This window comes from Mycetomoellerius zeteki, unplaced genomic scaffold (assembly GCF_001594055.1).
Source record: "Mycetomoellerius zeteki isolate Tzet28-1 unplaced genomic scaffold, Tzet1.0 scaffold119, whole genome shotgun sequence".
NCBI classification, from domain to species: domain Eukaryota; kingdom Metazoa; phylum Arthropoda; class Insecta; order Hymenoptera; family Formicidae; genus Mycetomoellerius; species Mycetomoellerius zeteki.
This window is the reverse complement of record NW_017256116.1, coordinates 774,690-791,169: the sequence shown is the minus strand read 5'-3', so window position 1 is coordinate 791,169 and position 16,480 is coordinate 774,690. Positions and strand designations below refer to the sequence as shown.

Below are 16,480 nucleotides of genomic sequence, written 5' to 3'. Positions count from 1 at the left end.
CAGAGAATTTATGTTTTTAAAGCATAGTGAATCACTGTTATAACAAATTTTCTAACCCGAATAGTCGTTGACTTTAAGGATTAATATCTCGGTTCGCGGAGCAGAGCGACACTTTTTTCTTGTCAAATCTTTATCTTTATGCAAAAACGCATCGATTCAGTGTATTTTTATCAAAATTTGGGCTCTTCTTAACATTTACCTTTGTCACTAAAATTGTACTATAACCTATAAATCAAGTGGAACCAAGATGGCGGATAAGAATATCTACATATCTAGTGCCTTAATTATACACACTGAAAAATATAAAATTATTATATATATATATATATATACACACACACACACACGTCCTTTTGAATATAATTAACCCTATAATCTTATGAATATAATTAACTTTCTATTTTAATTTATAATACAATACATGCATTATTTTAAACCAGTGCTGGGATTTATTTGCACATTTCGACCGATTTTCAGCCAATCGGCATTTAAGCTACGCGCGGGAAGTATAAAGGGGTAGGAACAAAGCTGAAAATTGGCCGAAATGTGCAAATAAATCCCAGCACTATTTTAAACATATGTATATTATTAAAATGAAATCTTGAATTTTAAAATATTAACTAATTTCTTAACCAGTCTTTCTAATTGTCATTAGGATAATTTATCTCTAAGAATTTATTGTTCTTATTCGTATCATACGTTCTTTAGCTGCTTTAAATTGTTCAAGAACATTTTCAACATTATTCATGAGTGTATCTGTGCTCACTTTGTCCGAATCATCTCTTTGATAATTGAAATGTTTCATATGTCCACTTTGATGTATTATATTCATATAAATTTTGATATCCCCACTCGGTACGACTTTCAAGTTTGATTTATCTAAAACTTTACCTTCGTGGTTAATTGGAATACCGCAATATGTTACATCCTCAAGTTCATAAGAACCACCAACAAAAAAACGTCTCAATGTATCGATAATACTTCCTTTCGCACGCCATGTAGGAATTGTAAATTTGTATCTACCAGGTGTCATTGGTATTGGCAATGCTGCGTAACCTTCTATTCGATACCTATATATTAAAACAGAGCAATATTTTGTCATAATATTGCTGACACAAACAGAAAAAAAAATTTTTTTTTTTTTAACTAAATATATATATGTGTATTTCGAGAAACAAGGCTTTCTACGACTGTAATTACCTGGTCCAACTATCCAGAGATGCTACGGAGAATAATAATCGAGGCCAACGTGATGATACATTGTTGTTTAATGACTGAAATTCATTTGACGGATAATGCAAGGATATGTCAGTACAATAACTAAAATGTGCAGTTTTATTTTCTAAACGACTTTTCTGCGTTCTGCCGACCAATCTTTCTTTCTGATTTGTACTCCAGTGTTGCGGCAAATCGATGAAATAGGTAACAAACAATCCATCGTAAGAGAAATCATGAGCTGACACGATATCCAAACTTATAACTAGTGTAGATAAATTTGCTGGTGGCAATTGTAATTCCTTGTATAATTCTGTTTCTTTATAAGCAAACTGCTGTTGTACTTCCTGCAATGAGGAAAATATTATAAATATCGATATTATCAATGATCATTACAATTAATATGCTTTAATTAATTAATTTATTGAGTTTAATGATTTTAAAGTGCATATTGCAAAATTATTCAATTTATAGATTTCTTTCTCTTTCTCTCTCTCCCTCTCTCTCTCTCTCTTTCACTCTCTCCATATTTAATTATTTAACTATTTAAAAATATATATATTTTTTATAAGAAATCATGGTGTCTTAATCTCTTAATTGTATTAATCTCTGCTTACAACAAGAGATTAATTAAGAGAGAAATTATTTTTAATAAAAAAAAGTTTAAATAAGCGATACATCCAAAAATCCAGCTTACGACATGGATTTTAAAGAAATTTTCACATCTATACATATCATAAGAGTCTCTAATAGCGCGTGAAATATTAGTCATTAATCTCTGCCGCTTTGCAGCAAAGTGCAGTGATAAATGGAAGCTACTCATTGCTGTGAGATAGTATGCGAAAGCATACTATTCTATGTTTGCAGGTATATTCCTGCCCCACTATGCACGTATAAACTGTATATACACACGTATAGACTGATAGCACTACATACAGTCTCATGGAAGAGAGCGTTCAAGAAGATAGTCGGTGAACTATAGGATTCAGTTGATCGTAGGAAGTGCAGTGATCAACTCAGCGGACACGTGCGCGCCTTTATAAAGAAATACAAACACACGCGCTTATCGTGATTATCATTCATATATGCCAATTAAATATAGCAAGAGTTTAATCTTGCAGACTATTCTATCATGTTTAAAAATACGAGGAAGTCGATAGACTGTAAGACTGTTGGGTGTGTCTTGAACGACCGGAAGAGAGAAAGAACATCGGTGAACTGACGGATTTTTCGTGAAGATGCCATAATCCGCGTCGAGTGTCAGGGACAGTTACAGTGTATATAACGCTACGGCAATCATGTTCTACCCACAACGAGCAATGCGTCAGATCTCGGAAATCTCCTACGTGGGGTACGTATGCATTCGTTCCTCTTTCTTTATTTTTACTCCTTTTCTATACGACCGGCAAAAGGTTTTCGATAGCGCGCTCGTGCAAACACTCTGCAACGTTCTTCTGATACCAGATAATGATGGGCTTGTCATCATATCGTGACGGATTCACTATATTTTTTCGCAGACAGCGAAAACTTATTGTCAAAGAGAGTGGATAAATGTATACATTAAATTGCTTCATCGCACCTCTCCATTGCAACTTGAAAAAATATTCGATAAACGGGATTGCTCGGATTTCCTGCACGTGCTGCGTCGCGTTTGCTCGTACTTGACCAGGCTATTAGCGCATAACCGAGAATTGCAAATTCTCTACAAAAATTAGAATCTACAAAAAATAAAAAAACAACTGCTCAGACTTTCGAAGCAAAGTAAATTATATTGGTATAATATAATACGAATATATATATATAATTAATTGTGCTTGTGCAATATTACGCAATTAACGTATTACAATTGCATATTCTTTTATGAATTTATGTAATTTTAAATAAATTCAAATTTTATTAATTAATCGTTATATACTTAATATTACGATAATCCGATGATTCCCATATAAAAAAACGTATAATTTTTTAGTTTTCTTATAAAAATTATATAGAAGATAATTAATAAAATAATATATGCCTCCAAAATTTCTATGTAAATGTTACGAAAATGATTTTCGACAGTAATAGCGTCATCGTTGTGAAATACCGTAATTATTTGCTCCACTATTATTGCAGTTCATTTTTCGCAAAGTAATGATGACTAGCATCACATTATATACATTTAAAATCCCTACACAAAGTTAAGCAATAGTATTCTCAAAGTAACATGCTTCATATTTTTGGTCCTCGACCATTCACTGCTAAATATTACTGTGATCTAAAGTCTGATACTGATAAATGAAATTAATAAATATAATTTAAATGGAAATAAAAAAGTGCGCTTCTAATTTTATATGTTATTGTTTATCACCCAAGTGATATTCGAAACATATTTTTTTAATTATTATAATAATAATTGCCATTAATTATCAATTAAATAATTACTCGAATTAACTGTTTGTTAACTAACTAATTATTAATTAAATATAAATCATTATTAAATTATAAATAGTATTACGTTACACAAAAATCGGAAAAAGAGAGAAAGAGCGAATGAGTCAGAGCGGAAAGAATTATTAATGTAACTGCGGTTGCGGGACAAATAAACGGACGTCGCTCGAGAATGTCAAGATTGGTTTCTTTCTACGAAAAGACCGTCTTTTTGATCGGTGCGCGTGTGGTGACGCGAAAGTTTGGTATGCCGATCGTACATTCGCGTCGTAAATAGCCGCATACTTACACGCCGCACGTCTTCGAGGTGCTCCTGTAATTCCAGTGGTGTTCGCTCCTCGGAAACGTGCTCGATCCAATAATTAAACCTGACGCCGTAATCATTGGTGACGTTGTAGTGCTGCTCGTGCTCGATCGTAAAATCGGGATTAATCGTCAGCAGTTTGCGCGTTTTATCATATGTCAATGTGCAGAGCAGTGTCTCTGAGTCCGCCAATCCGATGGTTGCGGGTTCATCCCTACGCGACAGATCGGCCATCACGTACATGGTGGTATGTTCGGTATAGAGATAATGATTAGACTGGATCGTAGTATCTGTGGTCTTGTCATCTATCACATTCTTGTTGTATCGCTCTTGGAAGGACTTGCGATTCCGCAAAGCCGGTAACGCGGTCTGATTTTTCACAGACAGATACGATCTGTAAGCGAGAATGGAAATATTTAAAATTTTCGAAAGTTACGAGAGATAAGGAGAAATCAAAGCCCACTCGTTCTCCAATGTTTTTTGATACCTCGAATTCGATGTATATAACAAACCTAAAATATATAATATCATTTTTAGACCGTATATGTGAGAAACACAATCGATAAATTAGAGCCCTATACCGATCGAAGCTAGATCTTAAATGCTTAAATAATTCAATCTTGAATCACTAAATATGATATAGAAGTGTGGTATGTACTTGACATACATACCACACTTGTAGTTTAACAAACTGCTGATCTGATATCTTAATCTTTTCTAAGCTAAATGAAAAAGGCGTTCCTGTGTTATACAGCAATCCTTTTGTCTTAGAAAAATGGAAGCGCGAGTCGATCATAATTTATCTTTTATGCCTATTTTGTTTTTGTTTAAAAAAAGATGTTAATGTATGTTCTTTTAAAATAAGTGTTGCGATAAAAATTTTGTCCAAACTCTTCGCAATCGAATAACACATTTATACGATCAGTACGATATCTAACAATTAAATTCGATCCCTGCCTGTAAGGCATCGTCAGGAGGTCGTCATCGGGATAGTAGGAGTCATTTTCCGTGTACGAATACAAATGTGCACCCTGCAACTGCTCGTCACGTATACGTTGATGATACTCTCGCTGACATTCGGTCAGACAATTTTTTTCATCCGCATAGAAGTCGATCTCGAACAGACTGAACACTTTGTCCTGCCAGCTAAAAATACAGTCCTCTTCTTCCAAAAAGTTGGAGTCTCTGGTCTCGCCGCCCTCGGATTCCTCAGCCAGCAACTCGGCCAGCGGAGACCTCTCCTGCACAACTCGCACTCTAAAACAACAAATAAACGCCGACTAAATGAAATCTGGTATCATTTGGAAAAGGTAGTTTGCGATCAAATGCCCAGTTCATTCTCTGATTCTGCGGGAATGTAGATAAGGCTAACTAACATTCAATCACTGTTTCATCTTTGCCACCGTCAGTGATTACGAATTAATTATGAGAGAATCGAGTTTGTAAATAGCTTTACGTAATTCTTACGTGAGGAATTTTTAAAATTTTCTCAATGGTATAAAAAAGAGAAACACGCAGAAAGATATTTCAAATATTTTGTTCGTTAAATCGTTAAAGAATATTTTTAGCTTTTAATTTCTCGTGTGTTTTTGACTAGATTTTTTACGCTCTAGTAAATGTATAGTACTCGATAATATAAGTTTTTATGAGTCTGAAATTTGTTATCGTTGAAGATGATATCGTATAAACTTGAACTTCTTTAACATTCCTTTCGAATTCGAAAATCAATTCGCGAAAAACATAGGAATTACATTATCTCGAAACAAAAGATATAATCACCGACGCAAATATCAGTGGTGATACATGAAAAAAAAGTAACCGACGTACACGCGGGCTAGTTACGTAACGTCTCGATGCTGGAGGTTTGTATTATCGCATTGAGCAAGTATGCTGTCTCCTTCATGTTTAACCGTCGAGTTTGGTTAATCTTTACGAGTTGGGAATGCGGAATTTTCTACAATGTAAAGATTAATTCAATATTCGTCACATGAAGATAATTTATAGTTTTTTTTTATATCCATCTACAAAGAGAATTATGTTAATCAGCTTTTTTATAAGTAAAATTTCATAATCTTCATATACTATAATCTATTAAATAGCGTATATGATAAATGAAGCGCAATAAGAACTTGTTCTTTTAATCGATTACATAAACATATTCTCGGATGCAGGCCTAATGAATCCATATGATAAACAGGGAATCACTCTATCACATCCTTCTAGCCTTCGGAAATCTCCCGCTGATTTACTCATCGGATATCATGCTATTCGTATTGCAGAAAATTCTATAAGCACAATTGCAGCTTTATTTTTTTATATTACGTTCACACAATTTCAAATTCTCTCTGCAAATTTTTTAATTAAAGATTTTAATTAAAGTTTTAATTTAATCTAATTGAAATTACGTGTCGCATATATATGAAAAGGCAGGAAATAAAATACAACGCAAAATTAACAGAAGTAGAAATCTCTTTCACGTGTACAATCGAATTATTACCTCAGTTAGTACTATAATTTCAATTTCTGTACGTCACGCATTTAAATACAGGAAAAAGACACACCTTATCTTTAAATTATGTATCGGCTCATTCACTCTATAACTCGCCGCTATCCTCATTCTCTCTTTCTTGCCCACCATCCTTTCTCGCCGCGCTATCTTACACGATAGACTTGATTTGATTATTGTTACAAAACGGGAACTGCGGAATGCTGAATAAGCTAAAAGTTAACGGTGGCTGTCAATGATCTCGGGATTCTCGGATCGGGTGGCTTGTTTGTTGATTCGGTAACGTCGCTAGGCAACCTCGCTCCGGTTGGCGAGGTGTGATACGTACATACTACGTATAAACATGGAGCATCATCACCACGAAATTCGAGGTGCGTAGTGATGCGTAGCCTGTGGGAAGAATGAAAATATACTCGTTAATAACTTGGAAAAATTATCATTGACATGAAAAATATACCTACGTATCTCCGTTTAGATTCGCATTTACATGAACAATACGTAATCGTGACATGCACATTCTTCATACTGTGCGTATGTAAACTCTCTCTCTCTCTCTCTCTCTCTCTTTTTCCCTTTATTTCTTTTAATAGCTTCATTAGCAATGATTAGCAAATTTCCAATGAGTCAGAGCCACGCCGATGAATACATCGGTAAATCGATGCCGTAACTTCTCGCAATTAGATGTAGGTATTTCCTGACGGACATCCCCGTATAATAAACGATCGATGTAACAACTACGACGTGCGTTGCATCGTGAATCTTGAATTGTCTAGGTCTAGGATATTATACACCCTGTATCTACAGAAAAAGACAAGCAATTTGAATAAAGCATGGCAGCCATGCTTTAGAAGAGAAAGAGAGATTTTCTAGAATTCCCTCTTTCGAATTTGAAGCATTTGTGTTTACGACCGTATAGTATACTATTATAAAAAAAGAACGCAGAGCAGTCGGGTTAAAAAAGAAGCTACCCGACTATTATTGTCTATCCATCCTGTAAGGTTGAGATAAAGAGAAAGAGTCATCGGTCGTTGTCCACATCGGAATCTGTTCCTCCGAAGCGGAGGACCCGCTTCAAAAACACAACGGAAAAAAAATAGGTCTATTAACCTTGCGGAATACTTTCCAGCGACCGTTCAGTTTTCGTATCTTCTCCGAATGTCTCCGGCCGTCGCCGCGACTTGGCAAGAAGAGCTTCAGCCGTTCGAAACGACCGGTACCGTTAACTCTCGCTCGCTCTCGTATCGACACCTGCCTGCCTTGAAAGATCGAGCGCGGAAAATTCGATTCCGGGGCCGGGGGGGAGAGAGAGAGAGAGAGAGAGAGAGAGAGGGATAGCGAAGCGGTAAAGGTCAGTGGCGCGTCTCTTTCTCCCGTGTCTCCCTCTCAAGGTTTTTCCGGGCCGTGACGGTGAGTTCTCGGGCTTTCCCCCCGTCACACGGCCATTCGCAGCTTGCTCCGAACCTTGAAGGTTAGGGTATGTATGTATACGTTCGTGGTATGTACGTTAGATACGCTGGATACATATGTGTACGTAGAATTTGGCGATAGCACGGCGCATCGTAGTGGTGCGATGGGACGCATCGCGTTCACGGATGGCCAACAGGTGGAACGGCTCCATGACGTCCATGACGTCGTTGACAGGACGCCGCGCGTCTCTATCGACACTTCTATCGTCGTATCGGCGAGAGATAAGAAAATGTGTCACTGCGATGTTATCGGGTCAGAGTGACTGTTCGATACGCAAGATCTAATGTCACGAGCGCAGGTGCGTGTGGGTGGTCGTGCTCGTGCAGGTCTGTCCCTCGTTGAACAGAGTAACTCCAGATATTTCGCCGGACGGAGCGAGGGTCACTCTTCACAGCCTTCTGCTCTTACAAGCGTGAGAACTACCTTACGCACGATTTACGATTGACGTCTCAGTGTTCGATTTGTCAGGTAAAACGTGTTTCTTGCGTTCGCTATTTTGATCGTTACACGATCATCGTCGCATGGCTTTCGCCTCGCGATACAGTCTTTTAGGTGCGACGAGCCAGGATTCTGCCTCCTCGGCATTTTCTTCAAATTCTTCTTACATAGGTCTCTTGCCGTTAGTAAGTAGATACTTGATAAGCGAGAGAGAAAGAGAGAGAGAGAGCGAGATCCAATTCAGAAGAGTGAGAGATCTACTGCCATTCTAGCTTTAAGGCCTGTGTTGATTACTTACAAAGTTTTAGCAAGACATAAAACATAATTTACTGACGCCTATCTGATGTTTACTTTACAGAGGTTTCAAATTGTTAAGGATGCCGACTAATCGGGAAGGCGAGACAGCAGTGACCATCCCACTGCAGTATAATGAAGCTGTAAGTGTATTTTATGTTTACCATTGAAGAAATTAGTGGTATAGATGCATTATTTTGTTAATGTTTTCAGGCACACATTTTAAAAAATTCTTTATTCAATTGTATATTAAAGCATATATAATAGATGGAATTAAAATGATATTAAAATATCTTTATTATATATTAATCATATTATTAAAACTTTCCTTTTTTTTTAACTGTTTTCTATGATTATTTTCTCTTAGAAGCCTAGTTTTCCTTGTAAATGACTCATACTGAAACTAACAGGCTTAAGTGTATGATTCACTTGTAAAGGAAAGTATTACTTCTATACCACTAATACATTATTCTTGACAACATCTGGTCAGTCTGAGAAATCTTACTGAAGATATAATGTTTGCTAAATTTTTGTATCTTTGCCAAAATAATGATATATTTAATTGTTTAATTTATTTTACAGCATTGGAAAGCTATTTTTGAGAAGTATGATCTTGACGGAGATGGAAAAATATCGCTACAAGAGTTAAAAGCAATGATACGTGGTCCAGAATTTTCTAAAGACATCCCTGCTGGGGTAGTCCGCACGATAATGCATAAAGCAGATCTGGATGATTCCGGTTACTTAGAATATCCAGAATTCATAGCAATGGTTAGTTAGTCTTTTGATTCTTTAAGGATACTGAAAATTATATTTGTTTTTATCTTTCCATATTTCTAAGAAATATTATAAAATGATTCAAAATGATTAACATCAATTCAATAAATAAAAAGAGCCATGAGCCGAAGCAAGTTATTATTGCTAATATTTTAATGTAAAAACTTTCATAAACAAACGTTTCAATCTTCTAGAATTTAGGAGGTCCTTTTATTGTTTTTAGTTTAAAATTGATTTTTATTATGTATTTAGAATTTAACTTTTAATTGAGAAGGACCTCCTAGAAGATCGAAACGTTTGTTTATCAAAGTTTTTACATTAAAATAATTGCAATAATAACTTGCTTTGGCTCATGGCCCTTTTTATTTATTGAATTGATATTCTATATTTCGTTAGTAAAACATTTTGGAAATTTCTAATTATATATTATTAATTATATCGATAATTTATATCAATCATTTTTTGACATTTAGATCCACAGAAAGGATATGCAGGGTATATTCGGACACATTGTGCAACGATATGTGCAGTGTGTGATACCTCAACGACCATGCCGCACATTACGACAAACTTCCGTGGGCTCAAGGTATTATCCCCAGCGACAATTCAGTACTGTAATGCAAGCATCACCAGCGCCTGTGATTAAGTATCGTAGTGGTTCTCCTTTGAGAAAAATAGCAACCTTTGGTGTCCTTGATTCTTCCCGGGCTGTTGTGATTGAAAGAAGCCCTTCTGCACGTTTTAATGCTTTACAGCAACAAACAAGTACAATAACAGAATCTTCTCTGTACTCTAGCGACTATCCAGATGGGCTGTATGAAGAAGAGTACAGTTGTCGACCGCCGGCTATAGCAATGATAATCATATCGATAATAGAAATCATTTTGTTCATATATGATGTGATTAAGCACAAATCTCTTTCTGTAGAAGGACCAGCAGCTACTTTATTTATTTATAATCCGCACAAGAGGTACCAAGCCTGGCGATATCTAACATATATGTTCGTACATGTAGGGTATGTATAATACTCTATTTTATAACCTACGCATTTTCGTAATGCGTATTAAGAATTTATGAATTTTTAACATTCATAATTCCTTTTGTTTTTGATAGAGTTTTCCACTTGGTCGTTAATCTCTTGGTACAAATTATGTTGGGTATTCCACTGGAAATGGTCCATAAATGGTGGAGAGTATTGATAATATACATAGCTGGAGTACTGGCCGGTTCCCTCGGTACGTCCGTTTCAGATCCAACAGTTTACCTGGCTGGTGCCTCGGGTGGTGTGTATGCATTAATCACTGCCCATGTAGCAACTATTATAATGAACTGGTCGCAAATGGAATTTGCCGTGCTACAGCTATTAGTGTTCCTCGTTATTACGAGTGTTGACGTCGGCCAAGCCGTATACAATCGTTATGTTCTTGATACCAATGATCAAATCGGCTATGTGGCTCATTTGGCTGGTGCTATAGCAGGTCTTCTAGTAGGTATAAACATCCTTCGAAATCTCGAGGTACAAACTTGGGAAAAAGTTATTTGGTGGGCCAGCATAGTTACTTTCACGGGTCTTATGACCACAGCTATTTTATGGAATATATTGTATCCCTCGTATTACGATTGATAATATTTATATCAGTATTTATCTCGTTCGAATTATTTAACGACGCACAACATGCGCGCGTGCGTACGCGCCACACACACATCGATAGAGAGACAAATATTATTACTGGAAGAAAAATAACTTGCCTTGAAATTGTAGGTATATGCATAAATGCTACATATTTTTATATGTTCAGAGCTGGGATTTAGTTGCATATTTTGGCCGATTTTCAGCTTGGTTCCTGCCCCTTATTTCATTAACCCGCACGCAGCCTAAATACCGATCAGAATTAAGCTGAAAATAGGCCGCAATGTGCAACTAAATCCCAGCACTGTATTAGTTGATAATGTTGATATACAAGATTATATTCGTTACACCATTTTATAGTATAAAGTAATAGATTTTTTATATCGAGCAAAATAGTTTACTTTTGTATAAACTTTATCATAAAAAGATAAGACTCTAAGATTCGTATAATAAGAATATATTAATTTTAAACAGTATTTTTTACATACACGTTTTGAGAGCAAATAGTAGAACAACAAATTCTGTGATACTTTTGCTACATGTATTAAATATATGCAATTATTTGCAACTTTGATAAATTGAATAATGATATCGAAGCTATGCGGAATATTAATATTTCTATTTTAGAACTATTGCCTCATTGTTTGAAAATAAACTGCATAGATGAACTACCTCCATCAGTATGCACAACAATTGATTGCACACATAAAATGTCAATTAATCTTTCAATAATACTTCATGCATTATACAAATATCTTCTATCTTCAATAATTTGAATGACGTTCACAGAATCCAAGATCTAAAAAAAAACTATAAAGTATTGAATTATTAAGGAGGTTTTCGCGTTTGATGAAATATAAGACAAGTCTATAATATACATGTAATACAAAAGTTAATAATATCAATAATATTTAGAAAAAATTCATTGACTTTTACCGTACCATTTTGAAGATATTTAATTCTAAATTTATAGAATTTTACATTATAAATTGAAGGTATAACCTTATTCTGTAGTTATTTTCTTTTAAATTGAAACACTTGCATATAAAACAGCAATTTAAAAATCATTATAATTATAAAGTAAATACTTAAGTTTATTCTCGTAAAGTTTCATTTAAACTGACTGTACAGTTTACAAGAAATTTATATTCTTCAATGAAAAAAGCAATGAATATATGTCAAATGAGCGACACGTATACATCAAATGAGCATTTTACTTTTTACAACTTTTATTTTGTCATTTTGAAAATATTTCGTAACATAAAATTAACAATAATTATATATAATGGCATAAGATATTGTTAATAATCTTTTTATTTCATTATTTTAATTGTTTTACATTATTATTATGAATAAACTGTCTATTGATTAAGAAGTAGCGCGAAAACCTCCTCCATAAAATTTAAAATCTACGCATACATTTAGTGTTGTTTTTTTAAATCAAATTTGAAGATATAATTATAATGGGACACAAGATTAACCTTTCAGACGCTTGTTGAAACAAAAAAATTGTATATAATTTATAACTTATGTGTTCCATAATTCAAATATAAGAATATAAAACTGCGTTCGACAAAATAAGTAATTTCTTATTTCATGAGAACGTTACAATAATTATATTCATATATATATATATATTTTATATAAATTGTATTATTATAGACATGAACGTAATGTCATACTCAACAGAAATACAAACGAGTATATTAACATTTTTAAAAGATTTATTTATTTTATTTTAAATTTATGAATAAAATATACCTGAGCACATGGTTTATTTCATGTACCTGATTTGCACGCGGATATATTAATTTATTAAATCATTATTATTTCGATGTAAAAAGAAAAACAACAGTCAGCTTTACAATTTGTGTTCGTAATACAAATACTAACAGGATATTTCTCTAATATATCCCTGAATAAAGGACATATCTGTGAATAACTTCTTCTGGAAGATTAATTATAATTAATCTTTAGTTGAATGCAAGACATTGTATGGCAACAATCTACTATAATAGTTTCAATTTAGACAGTAGGAGAAGACGGGATAAAACGAATCATTGGGCGAAAAATGGCCCAGTTGCTAAGTCTTGTTAATAGATATTTTTAACAAGATTTTACGACTAGGCCAGTTTACTCTGTGTAATCCGTTGTACCTGGTTATTCCCTAATATCTATAAGAATTATTGTGTAAATATTTTAAAATTTTATATTTTATTTGATTAATGCAGCCGCTTGTATCTTTCGTTGTGAAAAGAATTGTTTTTACTGATTTATTAAGTGAAAAGAGTGAGGCTGCTATTATAAATCTAGAATGCTTAACAATGAAAGGAAATTAATTATAATTAAATAATTTATAATATAATTATAAATGTTATTTATATATACGTACAACATACATATTTACATAATTTACATTAATAATTATACAGGATGATTCTTAGTTGTATGTCAATAATCAATACTACTTCAGAGGTTATTCTAGAATTCAAAATAAAAAAAAGAACATCATAAACATATACTTTAACTAATGTAAAAATAATCGGAAGACACTTGTTATTAATATTCCGATAAAATATGTCTTAACTTACCTGTTTTTTTTTATTTTACCCTCTTTTCTTAAGCATCCTAGATATTAATTATTATTACACTCGATTACAATGTTGATGACAGAATTCCCCTAAATAAATTGATTCTGTAAAATAGATATAAGTCTTTAATAATAGCAATAATGGATAAAATTCTCATCTATTAATGAGTAAATTTTCCTACGTATGACGTATTCCTCATTGTACAATATTTTAATGTATAAGAATAATGAGCATGAGGTTTGACGTTGACCGCGAAGAGACGAATGTGCCTCATTGTATGCAAGATATAGATTATACAGATTTATGTAATATTTTATGATCTATTTCAATGAAAATCTTTGTCACTGTTCGACAGAGAGCGACGAGAATGTCTAATGTGTGTATATTTTGTATGCGCTTTGTACAAAACAAAATAAAATGATGAAAAAAGAATTGATCCAATAATTATCTTATAGTGGGATACACATGTATTGCATATTAAGATGGATTATCGCTTTTTAATTAAATATTTTCATAACGAACGTTCCCAACTAGGCCCACGTAATCACAATGAACAGAAAAAAATGTTGATTTTTCATTTGAATTTGTTTCTCGCTCACCCTGTATTTTGCAAATATGTTTCTTTTAAATAAAAAATCACTCTTTCGAGAGGAACAATGCGGAGCGAAATCAAAAGGCGAAAGCGAGATGCTCCTTATTATAACGGAGGTGATTTTTATTTCAACAAAAATAACAATTTACATTGAACTGTTTTGATAATAATATTATCGTGTATGCTACATCTGTTGTAGTTTTACTGTAGGCGTGGTATGCTCTCGCTCGCTATAATTAATTTTCAGTTACTTTGTTTTGTAATTAGTCGCATTAACAGAGCGTGTTTTCGTGGATAATAATCACGTTTTGTAAATAGAGTCTTTCGCTTCTTTTCTCATCGTTTTTTTTCTCTCCCTCTTTTTCTTCTTTACTCTATTACCCTAGCTTGACAATTCTGCGATCGCGCCATATGTATTTATTATTTTTTGTTAATACTAATATTATTATATTATTATGATACAACATTCGGGAGGGAGCTGTGTGTATCTCGGCGTTATCATATCACTATGTACAGGCTTGTCGTCTTCCACGTACGTCATAGGGAACGAACGATAGACACTGAACAAATTAATCGATCATCTTTCCTCGACGTGTTACAAATGAGTCTAGGTACATATATACGCGACGTTCGCCTTTTCACGTCGCCTAAATCTCTAATCTAGATGATACTCGTAGGTAGCTGCATTGATGAAGTTCACCTCGCCTTTCTTTTGCTGCGCGAAAAACGCATCTCTCTCTCTTTCTCTCTCTTATTCCCAAGGAAGAGATGCCGTCGATGTTTTATTATCTTTCTTCGCTTCTTACATCTATTGTGTTACAGTACTGTATCGTACCTGAGATTGCTTACGCACAGACGATTTCCCTCGAAAAATCGAATGCAATTGAAGACTTTGCAACAATAGCCATCTAAATTTTTTTTTTCCCAGACACTTGCCAAAGGAAGTCCATGTTTCGTTTTCTAGATTTTGATTCACCATCCAATGATTACATTTTATACTTAAATATTACAAAAATAATTCAGTTATACAATATATTATATAATATATATTCTACATATATAATTATATAATACAGTTGTATACAAGTATTCTATATATAACTAAATATAATATAATAAGAAACAAGAAAAACGATTCCGATTTCAGTAATAAATATATAAAATTTGTTTTGCAAGATAAAAGACAATTAACTGTTATTGTAAAGTTCTTTCAAGTGCTTGAAAAAGGAAATAGAGATTAGATTACTATTCGTTCAGTAAATCGTTCAAATTTCTTCTCTCGAAAAGGGAATGATAGTTCGTTGAGAAATGCGAAAATCGCCTGCGAATAATCGACCAGTACGAAAGACCCGACACCCTGAAGATCTCTTTAGATACTACGTACCAACGAAAGGGAGTTTGTGTATATTTACTACATGTCACACGTTATATGTACACGCTGATTTTTTTCTCTCCAATAGAGCGGGGGTTTAATTCACAATTATCCTTTGTGTATGTATGCAAGTGTTTATATGTATGTACGTTTAACGTTTTATATAATGTACACGCAGACCCGTCTTTAAACACGCGTGTGTTTAAAGTTGCTCCTAAGGTCAAGGCGTACCTCGATCGCGCGAGTGATCTGATTTAAAGTGGTGCGATTCTCCCCGGCACTTGCGACGAGCATTTACGAGTTTATATTACGAATGAGATGTAACGGATGAACGTAACAGATTATAATATAATAAACACACGTGAGATGAATGCGATAATAAAAAAACATTCGAATGATATACATCAAGTTCTTGCGATATTCTATTCTCTAGGCATTAGGACGATAATATAAAACGTCTTTTCGAACGTTTTTCTTCATGTCGGAATTAGACCTCGCACCACTCTCGCGCTTCATCGACGACGGGGGCGATCGCTAAATGCGGGCTGTGTGTCGCTCAGGTACTATACGAGGAGGAGAAACGTGACACCGAGCACACTCTTCTAAGTATGAAGTACGATGATCGAGTCACGGCTGTAGCGTTGTTGTATGTCCGCAAACGTTATGCCTCGGGCTAACTAGATTAATTCGCTTCAATATGTATGTGTGTACATGTGTGTCTGTATGTGTGCATATATTTATACGATCTATATATATATATATATCTATCTCCACTTAACTCTGGAAGCATTCGACGGTTTTTTCAGGACCTCAACAATTATGTTTTGTACAGTGAAGAATCATTGGAGGTGAGCGTTTCCATGA

The 16,480-nt window shown here is 34.2% G+C and overlaps 2 protein-coding genes across 10 annotated transcripts; one reads left to right on the top strand and one right to left on the bottom strand.

Moving 5' to 3' along the window:
- Positions 1–667: 667 nt before the first annotated feature.
- Mks1 (Meckel syndrome, type 1) lies at positions 668–7,612 on the bottom strand. 3 transcript variants are annotated; one of them, XM_018459639.1, is made up of 6 exons: positions 7,563–7,612; positions 6,511–6,845; positions 4,907–5,206; positions 3,935–4,343; positions 1,201–1,562; positions 668–1,070 (listed from the first exon to the last, which is right to left on the bottom strand). In XM_018459639.1, exons 2-6 carry the CDS (start codon positions 6,585–6,587, stop codon positions 668–670), a joined length of 1,551 nt encoding a protein of 516 aa, XP_018315141.1. In that variant the 5' UTR covers positions 6,588–6,845; positions 7,563–7,612. The 3 variants fall into 3 exon arrangements, with proteins under 3 accessions (XP_018315141.1, XP_018315132.1, XP_018315124.1); XM_018459630.1 differs by lacking the exon at positions 7,563–7,612 and adding an exon at positions 6,913–7,019; XM_018459622.1 differs by lacking the exon at positions 7,563–7,612 and adding an exon at positions 6,917–7,019.
- On the top strand, positions 2,176–11,372 carry rho-4 (rhomboid-4). Of its 7 annotated transcripts, none has more exons than XM_018459703.1 (6): positions 2,176–2,566; positions 8,719–8,797; positions 9,237–9,425; positions 9,905–10,017; positions 10,228–10,446; positions 10,545–11,372. In XM_018459703.1, the coding sequence occupies exons 1-6, from the start codon at positions 2,514–2,516 to the stop codon at positions 11,053–11,055; spliced, it is 1,164 nt and encodes a 387-aa protein (XP_018315205.1). In that variant the 5' UTR covers positions 2,176–2,513; the 3' UTR covers positions 11,056–11,372. The 7 variants fall into 7 exon arrangements, with proteins under 7 accessions (XP_018315205.1, XP_018315152.1, XP_018315197.1 ...); XM_018459675.1 differs by lacking the exon at positions 2,176–2,566 and adding exons at positions 7,800–7,933; positions 7,991–8,390 and having other exon boundaries at positions 8,467–8,797; positions 9,905–10,446; XM_018459650.1 differs by having other exon boundaries at positions 9,905–10,446.
- Positions 11,373–16,480: the final 5,108 nt, after the last annotated feature.

Coding starts and splice junctions, on each gene's coding strand:
- rho-4 (XM_018459650.1), top strand. CDS start 2,514: ATGTTCTACCCACAACGAGCAATGCGTCAGATCTCGGAAATCTCCTAC. Junction 8,798..9,236: donor CACTGCAGTATAATGAAGCT/GTAAGTGTATTT, acceptor TTTATTTTACAG/CATTGGAAAGCTATTTTTGA. Junction 10,447..10,544: donor TATATGTTCGTACATGTAGG/GTATGTATAATA, acceptor TGTTTTTGATAG/AGTTTTCCACTTGGTCGTTA.
- Mks1 (XM_018459639.1), bottom strand. CDS start 6,587: ATGGTGGGCAAGAAAGAGAGAATGAGGATAGCGGCGAGTTATAGAGTG. Junction 5,207..6,510: donor ATACATAATTTAAAGATAAG/GTGTGTCTTTTT, acceptor TTGTTGTTTTAG/AGTGCGAGTTGTGCAGGAGA. Junction 4,344..4,906: donor CTCCTGACGATGCCTTACAG/GCAGGGATCGAA, acceptor TCTCGCTTACAG/ATCGTATCTGTCTGTGAAAA.